At 33.1% G+C, this 24,415-nt stretch overlaps 4 protein-coding genes across 6 annotated transcripts; 1 reads left to right on the top strand and 3 right to left on the bottom strand.

Annotated features, from left to right (window-relative positions):
- Positions 1-729: 729 nt before the first annotated feature.
- LOC123014389 (arf-GAP with Rho-GAP domain, ANK repeat and PH domain-containing protein 1) lies at positions 730-10,627 on the bottom strand. Of its 2 annotated transcripts, XM_044413477.1 has the most exons (12): positions 10,469-10,627; positions 10,118-10,415; positions 9,496-10,033; positions 6,195-6,792; positions 3,877-4,306; positions 3,616-3,739; positions 2,497-2,709; positions 2,251-2,438; positions 1,954-2,205; positions 1,770-1,904; positions 1,502-1,720; positions 730-1,451 (listed from the first exon to the last, which is right to left on the bottom strand). In XM_044413477.1, exons 2-12 carry the CDS (start codon positions 10,394-10,396, stop codon positions 1,182-1,184), a joined length of 3,246 nt encoding a protein of 1,081 aa, XP_044269412.1. In that variant the 5' UTR covers positions 10,397-10,415; positions 10,469-10,627; the 3' UTR covers positions 730-1,181. The 2 variants fall into 2 exon arrangements, with proteins under 2 accessions (XP_044269412.1, XP_044269411.1); XM_044413476.1 differs by having other exon boundaries at positions 1,954-2,438.
- Positions 10,628-12,688: 2,061 nt separating this feature from the next.
- Positions 12,689-14,450, top strand: LOC123015221 (diphosphomevalonate decarboxylase). Its single transcript, XM_044414835.1, has 5 exons — positions 12,689-13,008; positions 13,069-13,139; positions 13,190-13,304; positions 13,358-13,974; positions 14,022-14,450. Exons 1-5 carry the CDS (start codon positions 12,957-12,959, stop codon positions 14,322-14,324), a joined length of 1,158 nt encoding a protein of 385 aa, XP_044270770.1. The 5' UTR covers positions 12,689-12,956; the 3' UTR covers positions 14,325-14,450.
- On the bottom strand, positions 14,380-15,115 carry LOC123015222 (protein stunted-like). 2 transcript variants are annotated; one of them, XM_044414837.1, is made up of 4 exons: positions 14,962-15,114; positions 14,728-14,858; positions 14,649-14,668; positions 14,380-14,510 (listed from the first exon to the last, which is right to left on the bottom strand). In XM_044414837.1, the coding sequence occupies exons 1-3, from the start codon at positions 14,988-14,990 to the stop codon at positions 14,655-14,657; spliced, it is 174 nt and encodes a 57-aa protein (XP_044270772.1). In that variant the 5' UTR covers positions 14,991-15,114; the 3' UTR covers positions 14,380-14,510; positions 14,649-14,654. The 2 variants fall into 2 exon arrangements, with proteins under 2 accessions (XP_044270772.1, XP_044270771.1); XM_044414836.1 differs by lacking the exon at positions 14,649-14,668 and having other exon boundaries at positions 14,962-15,115.
- Positions 15,116-15,167: 52 nt separating this feature from the next.
- On the bottom strand, positions 15,168-24,410 carry LOC123015220. The gene is made up of 9 exons (XM_044414834.1): positions 23,916-24,410; positions 20,529-20,637; positions 20,331-20,471; positions 19,600-19,674; positions 19,430-19,546; positions 19,262-19,366; positions 16,378-16,508; positions 16,048-16,322; positions 15,168-15,959 (listed from the first exon to the last, which is right to left on the bottom strand). The coding sequence occupies exons 1-9, from the start codon at positions 24,260-24,262 to the stop codon at positions 15,781-15,783; spliced, it is 1,479 nt and encodes a 492-aa protein (XP_044270769.1). The 5' UTR covers positions 24,263-24,410; the 3' UTR covers positions 15,168-15,780.
- Positions 24,411-24,415: the final 5 nt, after the last annotated feature.

The raw sequence follows: 24,415 nt of genomic DNA, 5'->3' as shown, positions 1-24,415 counted from the left end.
TTTTATTTTTTTTTAATAGTAATAATATGAAAAATTTTTTTTCAACATAAAATGAATTTCATTTTATAGAAGGCAAAAACAAAAAACTAAAAAAAAATATCTTATAATAATACTTTATCACATCAATTAAACTACTCAACAATTGAAGTGGATATTAACTACTTTTCGAAAATTTACAATTAAAATGTAGTTGCGGAATTAAAATTTCGGGCAGTATTGTAATTTTCACAATGTAAACTCTAAAACAACCTTTACATTAATAACCTCTTGTTGTACTCTTGTCATGTTTATGTCATTTTGGTTTAAAAAATAACGTCACTGACAGAAAAGTTTAATTGTCAAATGTCAGTCATGATGACAGTAAAAGGTGGTTTACAGTGAACTTTTTGAAGTAACAGAAAAATACTGCCCGAAATTTTAATTCCGTAACTGTACGTTAAAATAAAGAATAGCAATAGGTACAAACTGACACCTTTTCAGAAGTTATCTTTTTTATTAATTCTTCAGTTTTTTCATTCATTATTTTCTTCAGTTTTTTCATTCATTATTTTCTTCAGTTTTGGCTGTGAATGAATAGAAGTTGCAATAACTGTTTTTATTCTTCGACACTGTCAAAATTTCCGGTTTTTCTCCCGTGTAAGGAAGTTTTGACAACTGTTTGGCATTTCTCAATACGAAACGTCAGATTATTTTTAACAGATTTAAAGCAAGTTTAAGCCTTATTGAGTCTAATTCGAAGAATAAAATGTTGTATTCAACTCGTTTGAGTGTAAATCGGACGCATTATTCCACCTCGTGGATGATAAACCAATCGTTACACTCGTGGTTTAAAAATCCACTCGGTCAAATAAAGAGTGCTTTTTGTTCATGCTGTATCTTGGCTTCGCCTCGAACGCAATATTATTATCGCTTAATGCATAAATATGTTTAAATAATAAAAAATAAATAAAACCGGATTACGCAGTAAACATTTTAAAATCTAAATAAAACCGAAGCACCCAACCCTGAGTTACTACCAACCAATGATGAATTTTTTGCCAAATACCGTTACTTAAACAAGCAGTTTTACATCTGTGTAAAAAATACACACAGAAATCAGCATTACCTTAATTTCTAGTACGTAAAAAGGTGCGTTTTAAGTAAAAAATAAGTAAATTTGGCTAAAACACTAATTTGGTAACTCAGTTGACCATTAAATTGATATGCATAGCTGGCTGGATTAAACTCTCCCTATATCTTGCCTTTAACATCGCACCTAACCACTTGGCTCTGGTTTGTGGGTCACCCCAGACCAACACATTACCAAAATAGGGACAGTTTTTGGTACGTTGTGGATGCATTTTCGTTTCGATAAATGTGATCGTCCATCTCGACTGTGGACTTTTTTTGGACTCGTGACCTAAATACCACATGATGTCTTCAATATTGTAACTGAAGAGTTTTTCTTCACACTGAAACAACAAACCAAAATTACTTGATCCATAAAAAGATAAAAACTCACCGTTTTATCCTTAAAACAATTAAGTTTAGTTTGGGAGAATTCAAAAGTGTACAATTTGAAATTTCTCGATCTATTATCAGAAAATTTGAGCTCTGCAGAAATTGGTGTTGATTTGTCGTGAATAAAGTCAGAATATTTCGCTATAGGAAGAAGAACTAAATGGTTATCTTTTCGGTCTGATTCCTCCCAGTAACTCCATCGAAGGACTATATCCAGCACCTGAAGAAATTTTATTTAAACCAACCCTTTTTTTTTTTGAAAAATTAACCTTCTCTGAAAAATGCACAGGTCGTTGTAACCTGTCATTCAAAACTACTTCCTCCAAAACCAACTCGTGGACCGGCATATTGATTTTCGGACTCAGTTCCACACAAACTTCATACGCAGTTTTATTTGGGCCAATCTAAAATGAAAATTTGCAAAACGAACGCATTCTTTTTTCTTCTACTTACTGCAACATTCATTGGTTGTCCTTCCTTATTATGCAAATAAATCCACACTCGAAAATCGCCCGCCTTTTTCGCATTATTAGAAGCGCCTTGTAGGGCCTTAGTGTGTTTTTCCAATACCTGCAACATGACTTTTTCTTTTTCAATTTCGGCCGGATCTTCTGGAAAAATATCTCGATATAATTCCAGTAATTGTCGCACAACCACAGTATTTTGAACATGTTTGGTGTTTCCGACAGAGTTGTTGTCCTTTTCCTTAAAAAAACATAAGAAATTTTGATTTATTACGAAGCGTCTTACTTCTTGGTGCATCAAACTCGGACCCCAAACAGCAGCCAAATTATCCACATTCATCAGATTTTTCTTGCTTTGTGAAGCAACGAAGTGAAGGTGTCCCAGGAGTTTTTTAGCCGTTTTGTATGAAATTGGTGGGAGTTGGTCTAAGGCCGCTTTGTACATTCGTATCTTCTCGTCTTTATTTTTCACCACTATCCAAAAAATCAATAAATTAGAAAAAAAAAAACAATTAAACAGTAAAGGCAGTACAAGAGACTTGATGTAAATATTGCCGTTGGTTATTGGTGAGGACTGGTTCAGGTATATCCCTGATGAATCTCTTCAAAGCCGTCGCAACGTCGTGTTCGGTATATTTATCAATTGTTAATTGCACAGCCCAAGCGTCTTTACGGAATTGTGCCAGGATTTCGGCAACTGCTGTATTAGTCCCCGGACGTCTGTAAATCCCCTCAGTCATGCTTCCTGTAATTTGAAATCAAAATGCCAATTCTATATTAATATCACAACTATAGTGTTTTTTTATAACGGAAGTCAAAATCTTGGTGAAAAAAAAATGGTAGAAGTATCTTATTCATAGCCACAAATTTTGTTTATTGCATTTTGTTATGAACTTTGTGCCTGTTTGCTCTTTGAAAGCGTGATTATTGAATACCTGAGGACAAACACCACTACTACCTACTATGTAAAGACCGAATTCGGTGCTAATAAGTACAATGTTGTGGGCGAAAATGAGCTTTTTGCTACAAAAACTTTACTGAAAAAGAGTGTCTATATAAAAAAAGTTATTTTGCAAAAGATACGATACAAGTAGGTATAAAGATTGACAATAAATTTTGTATAATTTATTGAAATGAGAATTCAAAGTGCATTTTTTAAATTCTTCTTCAGCTTTTGTTTCAAAATGTTACTTTTTCAACTTGTTCCTCAAAAACGGTACAACCAGACACACTAATTTAATTGCGGTTTTTCTCATTCATATTTATTTTGTATCTCATGAATTTCTTGCTAAAAATTAGAGAATGTTTAGCAAACCTGCGTTACAAATTGCGTCTAAATTTTAACGGTTTACTTTTTCTGACTTCTGCTTGCACACTTATTTTCGCCTTTAAGCTTCCAAAAACTGGTAGCAATACCGACTGTGACGCCGTTTTTGTGTTTTCGTGTCTGAATTTTCTTGGGTGATTTTTTTATTGACTTTTAATGACATTTTCAAATTAAATCAAAAACCGGAACTGCCAACTTCCTTTATTAATTAAAATCACTATAAATAAATTTACTAGTGGTACCAACGTTAAAACTGACATTTACATTAAAAAACGACTTTAGTTAATGAAATGAATCAATTCTGATAAGTAAAGTTCAACCCACCGTGAGTGTAAATAAAGTTGATGCATTTTTCCACTAAAACTGGAATATCATTTTTCGTCAACTGCTGTTGGTCCAAGTGTGCCCCATTGTTGTGTGCTGCCAACTTAACAATATGACACCAAACCTGAAACCAAAACCGGTTACAACACATCCAATACAACATCAAAAAAAAAAAAGCAAAAATTGTACCTTCCACCTTGCGCAAGCTAGAAACGAGTTCAAAAAATTATTAATTTACCACCGGTTGTACACACACTTTACCTTTGTTTCCCTGGACGTCCACATGCGCAAATACAAAGTAACCCCGGGTGTATCCACCACGATATTAGGCCCTTTATCGTTAGTCCGCGGATTGTTATCGCTCTCTTGGTACACTTGCAACACCGTACATCGCACTTTTCTCAAGTCCATCACCTTGGTGGGTTGATTATCGACGGCGTAGTACAGAGTCCTGTGGGATAGCATGAGCCAGGCGCCCACCCATCGACCACCGACGCCTTCCCGGAGATACGCCCATCCCATTCGTGTGTAATCCGTGGTGATTTTCACGGGAAATTTCTTCGTTAGACTTTCGGCGATGCATTGCATCCATACGCGTCGCTCGGAAATGTCGCGTGTTCCGTAGATGTGACCTCCGCGACTTTTTCCAGTCGTGTTGAGTTCGAAACAGTGAAGGTCGTCGTTGTCGTATCTGAAAGCGTTTGATTGTGATTTTATTGCGATGCAGTGAACCGAGGAGATAATGCGCTGGGATGTGGAACAATGCGATTTCCTGGATGCTGGATAGAGCATTATTTGATTCTTAACAAGGTTTTACCGCAGAAATATTTGCAAAACCATCACACAAACTGTTAGAGAACAGAAAAATTATGCGAATTTCAACGAGATTTAGGAAAAATAAGGTTGTTCCACATTTCAAACGAAAATAAATTTCAAAAACAAACTATCCAAACTTTTTTTCTTTTTAATAATGGTTAAAAAGTGTTTATTATAACGATTATAACGAGATAGCATATTATTTATTAAAATATTTTTTTACTATTTCTGCTAGACTTTCAAATGATGACAGTGTCATCTCTGAAGTAACTTTTCTCTTTCACTGTCGTGGAGACAATTGCAACAATGTAATTTTATCTTAACAAAGAAATAATTCCAGCGACCCTCAAACCTTGTACCTTGGGAGTTAAATAAAGTTCTGTGAATTTTTATTTTGGTTACACTATTTCTGTACTCTTTTACTACCAGGTCAATTTTCAACACCCTGTATTTGACATAACATACTTAAATTTTCAAACAACTCTTAAATACACGAGTCACCTCGTTATAAACAAAAGAGAGCATTTACATTAATATAATTTTTTATACATGTTTTCTTTGCAATGTAACAATTTTTTTAAACAATTTTAGTGACGAGATAATTGCTCTTTATATTTTGTAATTACGGTTTTGGAAGTTGGTTCAAGTACATTGCATTTGTTTAATTTTCACTTTTTTCCAGAAACGTCAAAAAATTATTTAGTACTAATAATTTAAGTCATTTTTTATTAGTAATAAAAGAACTGTTAAAAATAAAATTCTTTTTTTGTAAATTAATAATAAACATAAAAAAATTAAAAATACGGGCCTAGATGTTGATTCTAAACAACTTTTCTTAATATCTTCTTGTAGCATTTGCCACACAAAAGGCACTTTACAAAAGAATAGGATTTTTAAAAATTTCCAGAGCATACTATAACTAAGCAGGCCTTAACCATAAAAAAAATTGAAATCGAGAATTTTTTATTTTTTATAAGAGTATAGTTTCACCTATCCGTGGACACATTGTATGTCATTGACAAGATAGACAGTAAAGTATGCATGCTGTGTAAAGTCGATTGCATAGTTTTAAAATTTTTCCATAATTTTAAGTATGACGATTTTAGAAAAATAAAAAAATCGTCTATCGACTTCGAGAATAGACTCCTAAATCCATGATCATGATAAAAAATTCAATTTTGGTGGCTTGTTATCGAAACAACTGTTTTGGAACATGTTTTTGAGTTATAATTCACTTCCTGTTTCTCAATTTTTCCTATGTGAGAGGAGGAAAGTTTGCTTATTAACAATTAAAAATTAACGAGTTATTCATTCGAAATAATAAGCTTAAGCATGCGATAGCAAACATCAGCTAATGACATCTTGTTACACAACAATTAGGACGCGAAAAAATGAAGCAATCACTAATCGCAATTTTAAAACGCAAAACCTACAATGCCATAAATAATCGCTTTATCTCTTTATTTTCTTCAAAGATAAAATTGAAACAAATTTGAATTTTTATGCGTGTGTTAAACAGTAACTGAACAACCTCCAAAATACAACTTTTACGATAATTAGGATGTGAGTGTCGATGCAGGCAGAGTAATCATAAACTTTAATAAATCTTGGCCTGCATTTTAAAACATTTTAAACTAGATAAGTAGGCGAAAACAAAAGATGACGGTGCATTGCACATGTCATTGCCTTTGATATTTACCCCGCGACACAAACAAACTCAAGGACTGCGCTTTATTATATTTATTTATTTTTTTTTCACTTACTTGTATTTAAATTTAGGATCTTGCAAAATTTGCACACTTAAAATGCTCTCGGCCGGAAAATGCTCCTTGACAGTATCACAAGTGCTATCCGAGTAGCAAATAAAATTCGAATTCTGTAAAATGCACCACCTTCCGCTGTACTCCCCGAAGATGTCCTCCACTGGCCCACTTTGCACTTTATACAACATTCCTTTCTTGTGCACGAAACTCTTCATTTCCAATTCGGGTCTTTGGACCACTGCGTCTTTGTTCCTCACACCTTTGACCACATCGGGGGCTTTTTCAAGTGCCCCCTTGATCTGTTTCAACCACCCGAATTTTTTCGGTTCTTCTTTATTTTCTTTGACAGAATCTGAACTAGTGAACCACTGACTTCTGGATTTTTCTCGGGGGGATTGTTCTTCTTCGGGGAGGGAATCGATACGTACTGGAGGTGTTGGGGGTGTAATGAATTCCTCCGGTTCTGAATCGTTCGAAATGCTCCACTCGTCGAGAGTCCTTGTGATGGAAACATTTCCGTAGAGGTCGCCTTGGAAGTACTCCTCGAGCATTTTAATGTCTTCGGACGGAAGAACGGATTGGGGGAAACACACATTTTCTATAAAAAAAAAATGCTTTTTGGTAAACTAGACCAACTGCTGTAACAATAGTGCAAATATTTATCTACGCTAGTTTCCATTTTTTTTTATCTTGTCTCTTGTATACAGGACAAACAAAAGATTCAATGAACTTTCATTTATTAATGATTGGATGTATTCACACTTGATTGTTATTAACCAATTGAATTAATTTCGGCTGCAGAGAAATCTGAGTGGGTTGTACGAAATGCAACGACGCAAAACATCAGAACATTGCACTATTATTATTATTATTATTTAAAAATGCAATTTTCTCAGAAAAGACAAGATAACAAGAACGGAAATTACTCAAGAAAAAAGAAGATTCAGCTGTTCAAGTCCTAATTTAATTTGATGTTTAGTGTGTGAATCATGTTCTTTGTCGATAGTAGTAATGAAAACAAAGTTCGTGTTACAGTTACTCAATTTGTATTTCGTTACAACGCAATAAAATAACGTTCCAGTAAAAGATATACAAAATTACAATAATAAATATAATAATGAAAAGAAAATTACTTAATCTTTTCGTTTACGGTGTAATGGATGCAGCGGATTTCGCTCGTTTGTTGATTTACGTAACATGCAATCCTGAAAAACTCAAAATGCATTTGTTGCAAACCGATAACTGGACGCAACTATCGAATGATAACGATGGTATTTTTACTGATTAAAGACAGATAATACGAGTGAGCCTCACATTCAAAAATGAATAAAAAAAAATATCTTATACCGTGTCTCCCCGGATAGGTGAAACGACTCTGTAAAAGATATAAAATTTTCGTTTTTTGGGATTCAGCCCTGCTCGGTTAAAGACTAACTTCTAATATAATCTTAGTCTTAAAAAATCAAGTATTTCTTTGAAATTTTCAAAAAAACCTTTTATTCTGTAAAGTGCCTTTTATGTGGCAAATACGACAAAATGTTATTAAGAAAACTTAGTTAGAATCTATATTTAGGCTCTTGTACCAAATTTTAAAATCATCGGGCAACAATGGTTTTTCATTTTTTTTTTAATTTGAAAAATTTTACTTAACATTTTTTGTAAATTTTATGAATTTTTTTCATTCATAATGAAAGAACTGTTATAGATAAAATTCTTTGATTTGTAAAATAAACATAAAAAAATGAAAAATCATAGTTAGCCAATGATTTTGAAATCTGGTATAGTAGCCTAGATGTTGATTCCAAATAACTTTTCTTAATGACTTTTTGCCGTATTTGCCACATATTAGACCGGTAGTAACATTTTTATGGCCGCGTCAATACTTTACAGTATGTTTGGCAAGGCCATAAAAATGCTACTGCAACGATCACTTTCAAATTTAAAAAAAAATCATGAAAACAAAAATTTAACTAGCGTTTACATCAAGGAGGTTAGTCCATTTAACCTCCTTGGTTTACATAGTTACAAACGAGTCCCGTAGTTAGGCTACCGGCTGGTAAATTTTATCTATGGGACTCGTTTGTAACTTTTATGTAAACGCTAGTTACCAATTCAATATCCTAAAACTTTTTTTTTTCTTAAAAATTCCCAAGGCGGACTTAATTTTTCAAAACAAAAATTATGTTAATAAATAGTCTTTAACCAAACAGGGCTAAGCCCCAAAAAAAATTTAAATCTATTTTTTTTTATCTTTTACAAAAGTCGTTTCACCTATCCGAGGATACACTGTCTGTAAAAAAATAACCATCACTACTATTACTCATTAAGTCATTACCCACTATTATTCATACAGCGTGAGACAGAAATAAGTAACTTTAACCACAAGTATAAATCATCAAAAGCAATATTATCTGTTTCAAAAATATCAAAAATAGAAATTTATTTTTGATTGTGCAGTTTAATACTTCAATAAAGGGACAAATTGATTAGTGCATTAAGTCGTGCTTTTGCGATTTTTTCTGCCTCTTCAATACATTTTCGAATTTTAACCGGCAATTGTGCTAGTGATACTAGCACTATATTCTATAGGATAGGATATTGATTAGTCTGCGCCATAAAGGCCATTTTATGACCGCATTTGTCGGCTTTTAAAAAACAAAACAAAATACAATAAACAATTTTTGAAGAAAATAATAGTAATAATAAAAATGAAATAAGAATATAATAAAAAACTGATCGATTACAGGCAGTTTCCTCTTATTGTTATTATTTAAGTTATTCGTAATTATTTACCTCGATCAAAAAACTGCTAGACTTTTTTGAGCCTTTAAACGCCAATTTTGTAAAACATGTTTTGATAATTTTCTCATAATCGATTTTTTCTAAGAGTGTATAGAGTGATTTAATTTTTTTCTGAGTTGCAGCAAGCTAATTTTTGTTAGTGAGTTAAACAAATGTTTTTAAAATAGTAAAATGCATAAACCTACTATTTATTTACTTTCAAAATAACATAAATGTTTTAAACAAATAAAATTATCTCTTATCACGTTTTTTGATTTAAGATATCGCAACCGATAGATTTGACAGAGATTAAAACCCACTGGCTACGTAAAATAAATAAACTTGGAATCATAAATATCACCCAAAATTTTATCAACACAAGCTATGACTCACTGATAAACTTATTTACAAAGAATCGTGGCATTTATTCATTATTTTTAAAACGTGCGATACGAATTGCAAATACGTTTAAAACGTGAGAACGTCGTAATTGGAAAAATACTATTAAGAAAAAACTCACCACCAGCAGAATTACCAGTTCTCAGTGGATCAAACTGCATTATAACACTCTCTCGACATTTCTTCTCTGCTTGTACTCTCGCCGCAATTGTGTGATTTTCATACAACGAATTTCGTACTTCCGTGGAAAATTCGCTCACATTCGAATTAACATCGCATTCAATCCTCTGACCCACCGCGTCCAAATCATTGTAAATATTCTCGACTTTATTGACCGGATCGTAGAATCTCCAAGAGCCGGACCTGGACAAGTCCGAATCACTGTTCGAATAAACCGGAAAAACACTTTCGTAATTCGAGGGATAACCTCCTAGATTCGACTGTTCCGAATTGCTCGTACTGCCCCCAGAAATGGACGCCGGGGCGTCGTAAATGCACTCCTGGGGCAGCGGTGGCGGCGGATGCGTCGGAGGCGGCGCGTTGAACTCCTCCTCCACATTGTTGTAAATGGCGGAAGTCGAACTCAGCGGCGACTGGAAACTGATCGAGTTGAAAATGTCGAGAGTGTCCCCAAAGTCGTCCTCTGCAGGCTCCGGGTCCTAAATTCACAATTTGTCTTAAGTTGGCAATATTGAAAAACATGAGTGTCGCCAACTTAATTTAAAAATCACAGACCACTTTACCTGTGGAGACTCCGAGTGGTACGAATTGAAACGCTTGGTGATTCTGCGGACACTCTGTCTTGTTCCTGCAATCACAGCTTTCTTCTTGTCTTGGACCAACTCGCCGATATCTTCAGCGATTTGCCGTGAAGCATTGCTCAAAGAACGCACTCTTCTGGAGAAGGTGTTGGTGTGCTCTTCAAGGGGTTCAGGTTTTTGTTTTGTGCTTTTGCGTGGCGTGGGGACGGGCTTTTTGACGTCGGGGGGGTTCGACCTGGGGGCTGGTACCGGATGGCTCATTTTTCCTCAACTTGTGACTCTACAAATTATGGATTCAGCAAGATTAAAGCAGTGAAGTGAATACGATTTTACCTGTTTCATCGCACGAAACGACATATCCTTATCATTATCACTAATTATGGAAGGCAATAAACGAATCACTGAATGTCACGACACGACTAATATTATTATTATTAAATCAACAAAAAGGCATTTTTCGGGTTGGGACACTATCACTGTGGCTGCTGCCAACGCTGGTGGACGATCAACTGAAGGAATTCTGTTTTTATGACGCATAATCACTTGCAATAGTACTAAATCCACTTCACACCTGCAGTTTTATCTCTCTCGAATTCATTACTTTAGACACAAACAAGTGAGATAGAGTAAACAATTTTGTAGCACGAGTTATTTGTGTACAGTTTGCCATTGGCGTGCATGACTAATATGGCTCGGTCTGGTGGGGGCTGTAAATCATCTCGTGTGGATGCATAGATTCTCTTTGTGTTTGATAGTGTGAAAGTGATATCAAAGAAAAAAAATACGGCCTTGAATTATGATCTTTGGTTCACGTTGTTGAATGAATGCAACTGCATTTTTGCATGAAAATATTAAATTTTTTACCATTTTTTTTTGTATTAAGTAATAAAATTAGTCATTTTTAGTTTACGAAAACTGTGATTTTGTGATGATACATCTAAATTCTCAATAAATGATACGTTACATCTTATGAAAATTTAAAAACTAAGCAAAAAAAAGCAAAAAAAAAATCATTATTCATTATTAAAGAGAAATCAAATGCAAAACGTGAAGGCGCTGAACTTTATTAAAAGAAACAAAGCGTTTGTTCTGCAGTTTTTCTCACAGTTTATTTGAATTTGTTGTAGTAGAGGTATTTATATTTCTAGAGCAGATGTGATAATTGTTTTTGTAGCAGGTGTATTTGCATAATAAAATAATAACACATATTAATAAAATGGACATTAAATATTTACATATACAGAGTGAGGCAAGTTATTTCATGTTTTAAACACTTGTTAAGATTTTAAAAAAGCTACAAAAATATGTCAAAAAGCAAATATTTTTTTCAAACCACTACAAAGAATCAAAACTATATTTTTACCGATAGATATTTTTGTATACAACTGAACGTTAGTGACAAATTTAGATTCAAGGAAACTTTTTAAACGAAAAAAAAAACATAAAAATCAAAGTTCTCTAAGCTTTTTAATTATTTTTTTATTTATATTAAGTGTGCAAAACGAGAATATGTGGTTTTTGTCAAGACCGAAGGCATTTGGGTGTAAGAAAACAGTTTCGCACAAATAATATAAGGAATGTTTTTTCTACAAAATGATAAAAATACTTAAGAAATTTTACTTTAGTTGCATGAAATGCACCAGTGTGTGAAATGAGTACTTCATACACAGTTGTAAATTTCGCACCCTTAACAAAAAATGGCTCACTTTTCGTATATTAATTTCGATGTGTATGTAAACTTCAACTTTTTCACAACTGTGGAAAAATAAATTAAAATTTTTATTAGTCAACTTACGTCATGAGCAATGATCTTGTAAAAAACTAACATAAAATAATAGGTGTTTTTTTTTTAATTTGGCGTCAGTAGGCGCTGACTATGAGTGTGTTGTGAACGCACCAAAATTTTTAATAGGCCCGGCGAGGTGGAAATAATTTCAACACGATGGTTCAAACTTTTATGGTTAGCTTTGACGGCAAATATAAAAAAATACCCGTTATTTTTCAGTATTAACAAAATTCATTTTAATAACATTAATAACAATAACTTAACTAACAATAATTCATTAAGGTGGAAGATTTGCAGTGACATATTGGAGAATTTAAGAGTTTTTTTACATTAATTTCATTTCAAACAACTCATCAACAACATAACAAACTTGATAGCAATATGTATCCGTAATGGTGAATCTTGCCTGACTGCAGGTCTAAACCTGTGGAGTGTAAAGGTTGTGGAAATTATTTTTCAAAAAATTCTTCTTTTGCCTAGTCAAATAATAATAAATAATCTACTTAGTTATTAAAATTCTGGTATTATATCAAATAAATCTTCAAATACTGCTGAGTGGTAAAACTTGCCTCATCCTAATCTACTAACGTAAATGACACAAATGCCATTTAATTATAAATAAAAATTCATAAATTATACAAAATAATATTTTCTTTTCTTATTGACGAGACGCCTATGATTATAGAAGTTAACAAAAAGGTAGGCAACCAACAAAACAGAAGTTACCAGCTGATTTCACCAATTTCACTCATTTTGTGTACTGCTGGTACGACAGGTATACTTCCGGAACTGTTTATAATAAGTTTATAACAGTTTTAATAGTTATATTGCCAGAAGTGTGCTACTTTTGTTTATGTATTTAACGGTAGACTGTTGCGTTAATTCAACGATTAAGAATCCGTAGTTTATACATATTTTTCCATTCATAAGAAAAATCAATTATTGTCGTTAAAAATTGTGTTGTTAGACAATTTAATTTTATTTTAAATAAATACTTAAATAATAATAATACTTAAATTGTGTTATTGTGCAAGAATGAAGACTATTACCGGAATAGCACCTGTAAATATCGCTGTTATCAAATATTGTAAGTCCTCATTCATTACAAACTATTCTTAATTGAAAAAAAAAAAAACTATAATTTTAGGGGGTAAACGAGATGAGGACCTAATTCTTCCAATAAACGATTCCTTAAGTTGTACCCTCTCGACCGATTTTGTAAGTAAAATAAAAAAATATTCTTGTTGCGATTTTATAAAAAAAAATAGATGTGTGCCAAAACAACAATAATGGCAAGCCCGACTTTCACAACCCACCGCTTTTGGCTAAACAACAAAGAAACAGATTTTAACAACGAAAGGTTAAATAACTGTTTAACCGAAGGTGAGCATCCTTTTCAACCAATGCAAATGGCATCCCAAAATAATCCATTTCAGTGCGAAAACGTGCTAGCCCCGAATGCGGTGATTTACTCAACTGGAAACTCCACATTTGCTCCGAAAACAACTTCCCAACGGCTGCTGGTTTGGCCTCTTCAGCAGCGGGTTATGCAGCCTTAGTTTCAACTCTTGCGGCTTTGTATGGGGTTGAGGGCGACATTTCGGCAATTGCACGCCGGGGCTCAGGGAGCGCTTGTCGCAGTATTTACGGAGGGTTTGTTAGATGGAACAAGGGGGTGAAACCCGGGGGCGAAGACTCGATGGCGGGCCAAATCGCACCGGCTGCGCATTGGCCGGAAATACGTGTTTTGATACTCGTGGTCAGTGATGACCAAAAGAAATACAGCTCGACTAATGGCATGAAACAGAGTGTCCTGACTTCCGATTTGTTAAAACATAGAACCGAGAAAATTGTTCCTGGGAGAGTGGACGAAATTATTAGAGCTATTAAAATGAAGAATTTTGAAGCTTTTGCAAAGATAACAATGCAGGATTCGAATCAGTTCCATGCGATCTGTTTAGACACTTTTCCACCTTGTTTTTACATGAATGATGTGTCAAGAGCGATTATCGAGTTGGTGCATGCCTATAATGAATTTCAGGGGACCACAAAAGTAATTTTGCACAGGTTTTGTATTTTTTCATTACTGATTTTTTTCAGGTCGCTTACACGTTTGATGCGGGTCCTAACGCCTGCTTATATTTATTAGAAAACGATGTTGATGAAATAGTGTCTTTAATCAATGATATTTTTCCGAGTAATATAAATCCGAGTGATTTTATTAGAGGGCTTCCAGTGAAAGTAAAAAATTTAAGCGATTTGAGAGAAACACTAAAAATACAGCCCCAAACACCAGGGAAGCTTAAATATGTAATTCATACAAAAATCGGCGACGGGCCTAAAATTTTATCAGAGGCTTCTGATCACTTATTGGGCGAAAATGGACTTCCCAAAAATCTATGAAGATTTTACATTTATGTTATGAAAGGAAATGGGGCGAAAGTTGAGGGTGTCAAAATAATGACAATAATCTATTTATTTTTTATATTTTTACAACATAGGTGTTAATAAATGACGGAAAAACTTTTACATTTTTTTCTAATAATTAATAGTCCCCTTGCAAATTAATTTAAGCCGAGGATTCCTGTCCTGAAAAGTGCAAAATTTGTATTAATAATACGTAAACCCTTGTAACATATTAATAAAAAAAAGAATAAGTTGTTAATCATCATTAGTTTATAAAACCAAAGTTAAGAGTTATTTTTTTCAAAACCACACGCCACTTACACGTATTTAATCGCGGGCATCTAAACAAATGGCGATTGAAATTAAAATTCGTTTCAAAATAATTAAATGAAATACTCACTGATGGGTTTGCCATCCGCCCATTTGGTGATCCTAATGTGGGTTTCGTCTCTTTTGGCAGCTTCTGCCCGAAATTCGGGTTTCAAGGCTCTTCTCAATAATTTAGCAGCAATGTTAGAGAAGTTGATGTAGCTACAAAAAAGAATTATGTAACAAGGGCCCCCTGAACATAACCTCACTCTTATAACTCGTCAAATAGCAACGAAATTTGTGCAAAATGGTTGTAAATACTTACTTGAGACCAGCCGCTCGCCACGCAGACATTTTTAGTTAGTATTTGTTGTTTGTAAGATGGAAAAATTAACAAAATTTGAGAAATCCCAATTTTTCTCAAATGTCAATATTGGCGCATGCGTATTTTGACTAAATAAAACCAATCAAAGCTTCATAGATTTTTTATCATGGCCTGTTTAAGTCTTTTTTTAGGAAAGGTAAGAAAACTTTTTTTCAGACAAATTCTTTTATTTTATCACAAATGCTGCCAATCTGCATCAGAAAAACGTTAGATGCAGTAATAAGTTCACACTTAATAAATTTCTACAACTTATGTAATATTGGAATGGTTGAAATAAATAGTCATTAAAACTAAAAGACTGCCACCAATTAAACAAAAAAGTAATTCTTAAGATCATAAACTGCTTTAAAAATACTTGGACGGCACTTAAAAACATTTAAATTTTCAATCAATATGTAAAAAGGCAAGAACAAACACTTTAATACTTTAAAGTAGCACGCAATACTCAATTTGGTTTAACAAATTTTTAAAATCATTTCATTTTCTAACAAAGTAGAAATAGGTGTTTCACTTTGTATATATTTTTAACATTCACTTTTAACATTAACTATAAAATGTCGGAGCCTACGGGCGGAGTATTATATAATTCCCCTACGAAAATCTGTTACATGAAAAAACAGGAGATACGTATTTAATTAGACACAAACGTGATTGTAGTATAATAAATTTCGAAAAAACATTTGATATTCGATCAGCTCAAGTCTTATAATCCATCAACACCTACTATTGTTGTCAATTTGTGCTTTTTTTAAAATCAGTCTACTTTCTAATACGATTGATTAACTTCCTAAACGACGCGGTCCATCTTGTACGAGTTAATTTGGCACAGTCCGCTTCGTCCAAAGTTCCGTTCGGACTAAACTTCTCTTTTGGCGTTGTTGCGTTACTTTTAAAATCGCCGCAAATATCGGATGAAAAACCTGAATCGCTTCCGAAACCTGCAACAAAATGAACAAAAAATGTGAGACCGAATGAAGGTCACTATTTATCGATCCCGACTTTTGGTGGATTATTAATTTTATTTACCTTTGCCGCTATTACAAGCCGCTTGACTCGACGAATCGTCCACGTCGTGGTCTCGGAGACACTGCGACGACGTATCCGACGTGTCGTCCATGTACGTGATCGCCAACTCCGCAAATGGGACACTCAACGAGGAACATTCGCTAGGATTGGGGGTGTTGAGATGGCAAAACCACTCGGAGAGACTCTCGCCTTCGCCGTGGATGGGCGAAGGAGGCGGCTTTATCATGTTGCGCATTTCCATAAAGGGCGTTTGGAGACAACCCAAAAGCTTGCGACTGCAAAATTAATTTTTAAAATCGACTCAATTCGCAAGCTTTCATATTTATTTACTCGTATTTGCGACTGTTCTTCCTGTATGTCGTTTTAGCGTAAGAGCAGACCGAACATTTCTTACACGTGGCGAGATGTTGGAGGGCCTTTTGGTATTGGGAAGCCAACGGCGTGTTCTGACGATCCGTGAGCTGTGGAAAAAAAATATAATTGCATGTTTATGACAGTGATCATTATTCATTTACACGCAAGGTCGGTGAGAAATGGAAATTGGTGTGGGTGGCTTGGAAACAAGGTGAAAGACGGAATAAATAAACGAGAGAAAAAATTGGTTGGCACACTTTTTTTATTATTTATATTTTTTTAAAAACTAAACACTGACTTGGCAGATCACGACTTGCTTTTCCACGGTATTTGTAGGTTACACGTTTTTAGGTATTTCGATTCAAATTTTTAGACTAAACATTAATAATTCAAAGGTTGTCTATCACAGAACGCAACCACATAACATTTTAATATTCACGACATAACGGCTCCCTAGTGTGGAAAACAATGTTAACAATCCAATTTCAATTCTAGCACCGACTTTGAATTTTAACCTGGTTCACAGATGAGTAATGAGAAATTAAAAATGACGAAACGCGTCTGATGACTAATAAATAAATCACTGAACAGTATTTTTGGAAAAAAATTGTATTCACTACTTCCGTTGACAATTTTGTTTTTGACATTTTTTCTAGTTATTTGACTATTAAACAAATAAAAGCGCAAATATTTTTTCATTACTGACACAAATATTTTGCATGATTTTAGTTATCAAAAGATTGACAAAGATTATATTTTTTAACTGTTTCTGTACAAAAATATGTGTAAACTTTCGCCACAAATTTTTTAAAAGTAATGAAATCAGGAAAATATTAAATTCCTAAATGCCTACAATAATTAACAACGATTAAACATGAAATTTATTTTAATTGAAATGTTAATTAATAATAGAGTTTTATTTCTTTTGGAGCCGTACAATTTATATTTGTGTCCCTCTTGTTTCATTTCTTATTGCATTATTTAAATCTTCTTTCTCTACTGTCATTCATTTGTAATCAATTTGATTCAGTTTTAGTTTTTTGTTCTAAACCAAATAAGCTTATAAGCTTTTTCATCCAACATTTATTTTGTTTTTGTGTTAATTTTTATACCGGGTGATTTCTAATGTTTGTGACAAAAATGTATTGGCAACATTGAATTATTGGTAATCCTTCTATTTTGTTATGTCAAAATTTTTCAGGTGATGGCTAAATCAGCAGTTGACTATCGCAAATGAATGACAACTACCTATAAAAGTTTGACGTTTGAATTTGAAAGTCAAGGTTGCCAAACTAAAATTTGCCACCAAGTTGAGGTAAAAAATTACAGTCATTTACAGCATATAACATTATATTTTTCCATCAACTTTATTACATCTGAAGAAAAATATATATTCCTTATCCCAACTCCCAAAAGCATTTTATTATCTCATAATCATTATAATATTTTGTACAAGAAATTTTCAATTAAATTATGAAAATATATTTAAGGAATTTTACCTTACAGGTTGAGTTTTTGAGGTACCTTAGACCATTTCGGTGATAGAAATCAAATATTATTCACAAGTGAGATAAAGCACTCACAAGTGAGTAAATTTGACTATTATATTATTTTTTTCTATTATATTTACTATTATATTTTTATAGGTGAATATTTTACTTGAATGAAACTTCATTTTTTGGATAGTTGCACCTGTAAGATAAAACGTCGTATATCACACGTGATCGAAATGCCATTATGAAACTCGTGAGAAGTGTTCCACTCGTGCGCAAGCACACTCGTCGGTCAAAATTCTCATTCATTTCTATCACTTAAAAATTAAATTAAGTTGATAACATTTTTTGTGACTGTAAAACCTAACCTCTTTGATGGATAGAGTACTTCGTTTTTAAATGGCCGGTCCAGACAGGATTTTTTTTTGGATAAGCTGCAAAATCAAACCGCGCACTAAATAGGGCGACACCTTACGAGTTTTTGATTAACTACGGTTTAAAATTATAATAAGATAGGAAGCTGTGACATTAAATTGTAAATGTCGAATTAACCGTTGTGACAGTAGTGACACTAATGACGCAAAGTGAAGTTAGTAATTTGAATATATCATCGCATGATGATATAATATAATGTAACGCCCTCTATTTTTTAAAAAGTTTCGAAGCTTCATGTCGCAAACGGTCATACGAAAACGAAGTTCTCTATTTATCAAAGAGGCTGTGCTGTATATCATGAATAATCATGATAATTTTTTTCATCAAGTGAAATCCTAATTTGGCAACATTGGCAATCAAATACAAACATCACAGTTAGTCAATAATATCAATAATCCAGTGTGGCCAATATACTTTTTTGTTACAATTGCCTCTTAATTATTCAGTGTTGTCAACTTAACTTTCACTAACAAAGCCATCTATGTTTTTTTTTTTTTTTAAATAAAGACACAAGTTTCGTCAGTAAAAACTAAGAGATATGTATATTTTACATAAAATCTAAACCAGTTTTAATCTTTACATTTTGAATTAGTTAAAATCCAACCCAAAAAATTGGTGCGAGAATATTGTTTGTTTTTTATATGATGGCCGGACTAAGCAGAGAAAACACTCTTGATCAGACCACAAACCTGTATAGTAAAAACCGGGAGTCACGCTACACCGAAAACTTTTCATTTAGTAAAAAAATTCAGGATGTAACAGATTACCAAAACAGAAATGCCCCAGAAATGTTTCATAGAACAATCCGGTGAAAGCAAAGAATCGCATCTTAATAGTGTGACCTGCTTCCAGCCTTGCCCTTATTAACGCGTCGTTTATGTAACTGCATATTCTCGTGTCGGATAATTATTGTGAAATTGGTGTTTTTTTACCTGTCCTTCCAGACTGTCCACTTGTTTTTTCCTTTGATGCATCTGGTTTAGATACTTCCTCATACCTTTGCGTTCCGCTTCTAAGGCCTCTTTCAGTTGATCGTTCTGTCGACGATGACAAGACAGTGAAAGCACGCATTAACAAAAATCATTTAATTACTCTTTTACCTCTCTTTCCAAGCTTTCTTTTTCATATTTCATTCTTGTCATGTGATGAAATACTTCCTGACGCGCCCTTTCCAGTTTCCGACGTGTATGTTCTGATTCGCGGGCCTGTTCTGTCAGCTGTTGTTCAAAAAAATTGTTAATTCATTCATTTGAGTAATCGTACGACTTACTAATCTGTAGGCGGCTTCTTTCTCCTTTTCGATTGCCAGTTTTTGCTGATGGAATTTTTCTTTTTCTGCTTTCAGCTGAAGAGAAAAACTGTTAGCAAAAGTTGAGACGAAAATGAAAGTGGCGATTTTTTAAAACACCCGTTTATTATTAGGAAAGGTTCTACCCAAATGGATGTTCATTAAAATCATTATCATTCATTAAAATCACTATTAAAAAATTTCACCGACTTCTTCGACTTGACGAGAGTTTGCCGAAATCGACAATTTAATTAAAATTGCTAAATTCATAAATAATGCAAAAACTTTTTTCACTTGGGATAAAAATCCCTCGGGCGAATTTATGTAAATGCAATGTTTACCAATAACGTTATGAAACAAATCCTCCGGAGGTATTTAAACTCGTTTTTAGTAGATAGCATAGCCACAAGGTCATGGTGGCACAACTTGATTCGAATTCTAAAAAATGCTAACAAAAATTCCTAACGTCAATGCAAAATCACACCTAATAATAAAACGAGTCCGAAGAAAGTTTCGATATCAAAGTTCGTGTCATTCGCAATAAGGAAGTATCCGTTGGACACGGGAAGAGATCGATCAAAACGTTAAAAAATCCGCTTTATAATGGGCAAGCAGTGAAAGTTTGCTATTATGTTGAAATTCTAATGCCAACTATTAAATAATTAATTGGAAAAGTGCTACGAACACAAATAATTCTTCCCCTTCTCATCTACCTTATCGCACTGTTCCTCCAAATAAACCACTCGTTCAAACTGAAGAAAAACCTCGTCTTCTTTCTCCCTCAATAAACTTTCGTTCGATTCCAGTCTTTTGCTCAGCATGTCTCTCTGTTGTATGAGATCATCCCTTTCCATCTGAAATAAAATCCAAAAAAATCGTAAAGACCTTGAAATATTTTAAAACCGACTTACCTTGACTTCATGGTATTTCTCCTCAAGATAATAGGCGATGTTCCTGGCTTCTTCGTACTTTTGCGACAGGTGGACATACTTATCGTAGTGTTTTTTGAAAAGCACGAATCTGGAAACAAAACACTTCCTAGAGAACTTCTAATAACAGAACATTGGGAATGTCGATAAATAATTAACTTCCGTGATATAACATGTCACAGTTTCACAGCATTTGGTTTACTTTTTTGTAAAATCAATGTTTTTCTTCGTTAAAAATACAGGCTTACGTCATGTGCATTCGATAGATACTCGTATGTCGTCATTTCTGTTCTGATATTTTACATACAATCTCTCACCTTGCTGTAAAATTTACTACGACGAAATATCTAACATATTTTTTTAATGGTGGAAGTTAAAATTTCTTGCCCTAGGCCTTTAGCAGTGCAATTAGATTTAGGAACGTTTGAATTTAGATTGTTAGAAATTAAATTACAAAAAAATTAATTTAAAAATAAAACAACTTGTAACTAAACTAAATAAAAACTAAGATTTAAAAATGTTTCTTAAACTTCAACTATAAAAAAACAAACACAAATCGCATTAAACAATAATTAAGAGAATTCTAAAAAAGCAGAATCCTGAAAATCTATCATTTTTAATTTTTTCTACAATTATAGGTTTAAGAATTATGAATTTTAGAATTCTACAGTCTAGAAATGTACATCCAAATTGTTAGAATATTTCACAAACTGTATAAGATCAGATTTTTTTTATTTTATATGTTCTTACCAGGTGAACAGAGTATGGAACTAAACGTTTTTTGCCTATTTATTTAAAAAAAAAAATAATTTATGAATGATAAACTACTATAAAAATGTAGAGTTTCTCAAGAATAAAATTTCAAGATTTTTTTTTGTTTTGAGTTCCAAAAATTTCGAGAAAATTTTTAATCTTTTTCACTATACAACTGTTTTCTTACAAAGGCATGATCTGACGATTACAAGTTTCTACATTTTATTCACTTTTTGTAGAAAAAAATTCCATTTAAGTTGCTATTTTGAAGAAAAACAACTCAAAAACAAAACAAAATTTCATTTTCAAAACACGATCACATTTTTTATACGAGTATTGAAGACAAATGTTTAAAAAAAAACGCTAGGTTTTGGGCTTTTTCTTCACCATGTATGTTCTCATAAAATAAAATTTCCCTTTTTTCCAGTTTTTATAATCTGAAATATGATTAAACAAATGTTTCATAGAAGTCGACTTTAACAAATTAAACTTGAGTCTTTACCTTGATTCAAGAAATTGGAAATGTCACCATTTGTCTATCTCAAATTTTGTTAGGTACTGGAACCAAAAGACGTACTTTTAGAAAACAATTCAAAAACTGGAAAACTTGAATCAAGCAAAGACTCGAATTTTATTTCTTAATTAAGTCCACTTCGCTGGCACAATTATTTAATCATATGACAAAATCAATCTCATTATTAAAACATAATTTGCTCTCAACAGCTTTATTCCCTTGTTTTTGACTAACAATCTGGTACTTTATTCACTCGACAATAAAATATGTAAAATATTTTTATTTTTAGAATTGCAATTGAATAAACTGAATATTTTGACAAATTTATCATTTTCTTATTAATTTAGTCTGTTGAGAGGAAAGTTTTACACGTATCTCTGGAATGAACATTGTTAATCCCTCAAATGAAAATGCCCTCGGCTCTCTTCGGTCGCCCCTGGCATTACCTACATTTTCGGGATTAAAACAGTTGTTTATTCCCTTGATACATGAATGACTATCATGAAACCAAAATTAAAAAAGATAATAATGTCATGCACAAACTTGTCTGGAAAATTAAGCATGTATACACATGTCACAATTAAAAATAAAAATGAAACAATAACTATATCCATTTGATCAAGTTATGTACAGGAAATAATGAATCATTAGGGTATTGTTAGACTTTTAAATGTAGAAACTAATTTTTGCTCATTGTGGGATGCAAACATTCTTATTTATAAAGGATCTATGTATTTGTTCAAAATTCATTAAAAACGTGTTTTGTTCCAAAAAAAAAATTGTTTTACGGTGAAATGAAATTTCACCCGGATGAACTTGCCATAAGGAAGTCGTATAGTCTTCAAATCGGACTGAAGTATCAATTACAAAATGCTATGATTAGGTATTTAAAATCAGTCACACTTGACAAGTGAATCCTTAAATGAATCAGTGATGCATATTTTAAGAAAAATTTTATGCGTTCTAAAAACTGACGAGTCTGGATGATAAATTACACCGAGCTTTATTATGTAACGCTACGAGCTGATAAGTTATCTAACACGGAAATTAAAACACCTTGTTGAACGAATTTCAGAGAATCAATTTACTTGAAGGAAAAATCTTTAAAAAGAGATTGACAGAAAACAAGATAAGAATTGATAAAAAAACTAATTTCTCTGTAAATGATTAGGTTTTATGTGATATAATAATAAACTGTATGAAAAACATAGTTTCTACGTCTAGCTCAGTTAGTAGTAGATTTAATCAATGTTGGAAATAGGTTTCCAAGTTTTTTAAGACGATCTACAAAGTTCAATCAACTGGAACCGACACAGATATTTCTTCAAAAGAAATCAAAGAGATTTTCATAATTCTTCAGCAAACCTCACTGCTGTCTCTGACAGAACAAAAAGATAATTTTGTGTCTTAGAGTTCTTAGACCTGATTTATTAAAGAACCTATTTTTCACAAATCTCAGCAAAATCAGAGGCACATCTGCCGCCGTTTACGATCAATATTTCGCTTTCCAAACATGAGGAAAAACCAAATTAAATTTAAAGTTACTACAAGATGTATTCATCGACCTTGGTGGTATTACAGGTGATAAAAAATTAACTATTATTTAGACATTTTTACGTGTCCCAGATTTCCCATTTGTTTATAACAAAACACACTGATTTAAATACAATTATAAGAAAAATACAAGAAAACATCAATTAAAAACTCTCATTGTTCATTTAATCAACATATTCCTGCATCTTAATTCTAGAAAATTACTAGCAAAATTAATCAAATTTAGTCAACATTTATCATTATCAAGAAAGCCAACACCACCCTATTTCTAAAGCTTTTGTCATACAGGGAGGGAAACGTTATTTATACCAGAAATAAGTGAGTTTTAGGGGTGGTTGTGATAACTCAAAATTTGCCAGAAATGTTACTTTTCACAACTTGTTTTGAAAAGTTTGATGTGTTAAAAAGTATCACATTTTGCATGTTGTGGAGAACAAAACCATGGCATTCATTTTTTATTTATTGCATAATCCACATTAATGGACTTATTAAGCCATCATCAATCTCTGGCGAAGATAAATTGGATAATAATGTCAAGTAAACAATACCTGTAAAAATCATTTCCTGTGACGATATCCCTGATACTATCTTCTGGATCAACCCTGTCGTAATCCGGCCTGACCTTCCTCCTGTTACTCCTCAAGATCATCTCCGGAGACTCCAAGAAGTCATTCTCAGTCGGAGACAAACACCCAGACGCATCCAACAGATTCTCCGAGTGCCCATGATGGATTTCCGGTGCAATCGGAATGTCGGCCGGATTTTGCAGAACTAATTCGTCGCTTTTGCTCGATTTTAAGTCATTGTACAATTGCTCACTGGTCCGGCTCGCACGATACGTGTCCAAAAAGGCTCGCGGAAAAGTATCACCACGAGAAACGATCAAATCGGTCATTATTCACACACTTGTTTCACACGACACTGAAAACACATCACTTTGTTGACGATTCGGTTATTTATAACACTCAACGTAAAAACACAACCTGACACATCTACAACAAAAATGACACTTGCGGAACAGACTCAAGGGGGACGCAAAGCCCCACTT

The sequence above is a fragment of the Tribolium madens genome, unplaced genomic scaffold, assembly GCF_015345945.1.
Source record: "Tribolium madens isolate multiple individuals breed KSU strain unplaced genomic scaffold, Tmad_KSU_1.1 Scaffold_97;HRSCAF=244;Tcas5.2_LG3a, whole genome shotgun sequence".
NCBI classification, from domain to species: Eukaryota; Metazoa; Arthropoda; class Insecta; order Coleoptera; family Tenebrionidae; genus Tribolium; species Tribolium madens.
The sequence above is the reverse complement of the archived record's forward strand: the minus strand, read 5'-3'. Positions and strand labels throughout refer to the sequence as shown.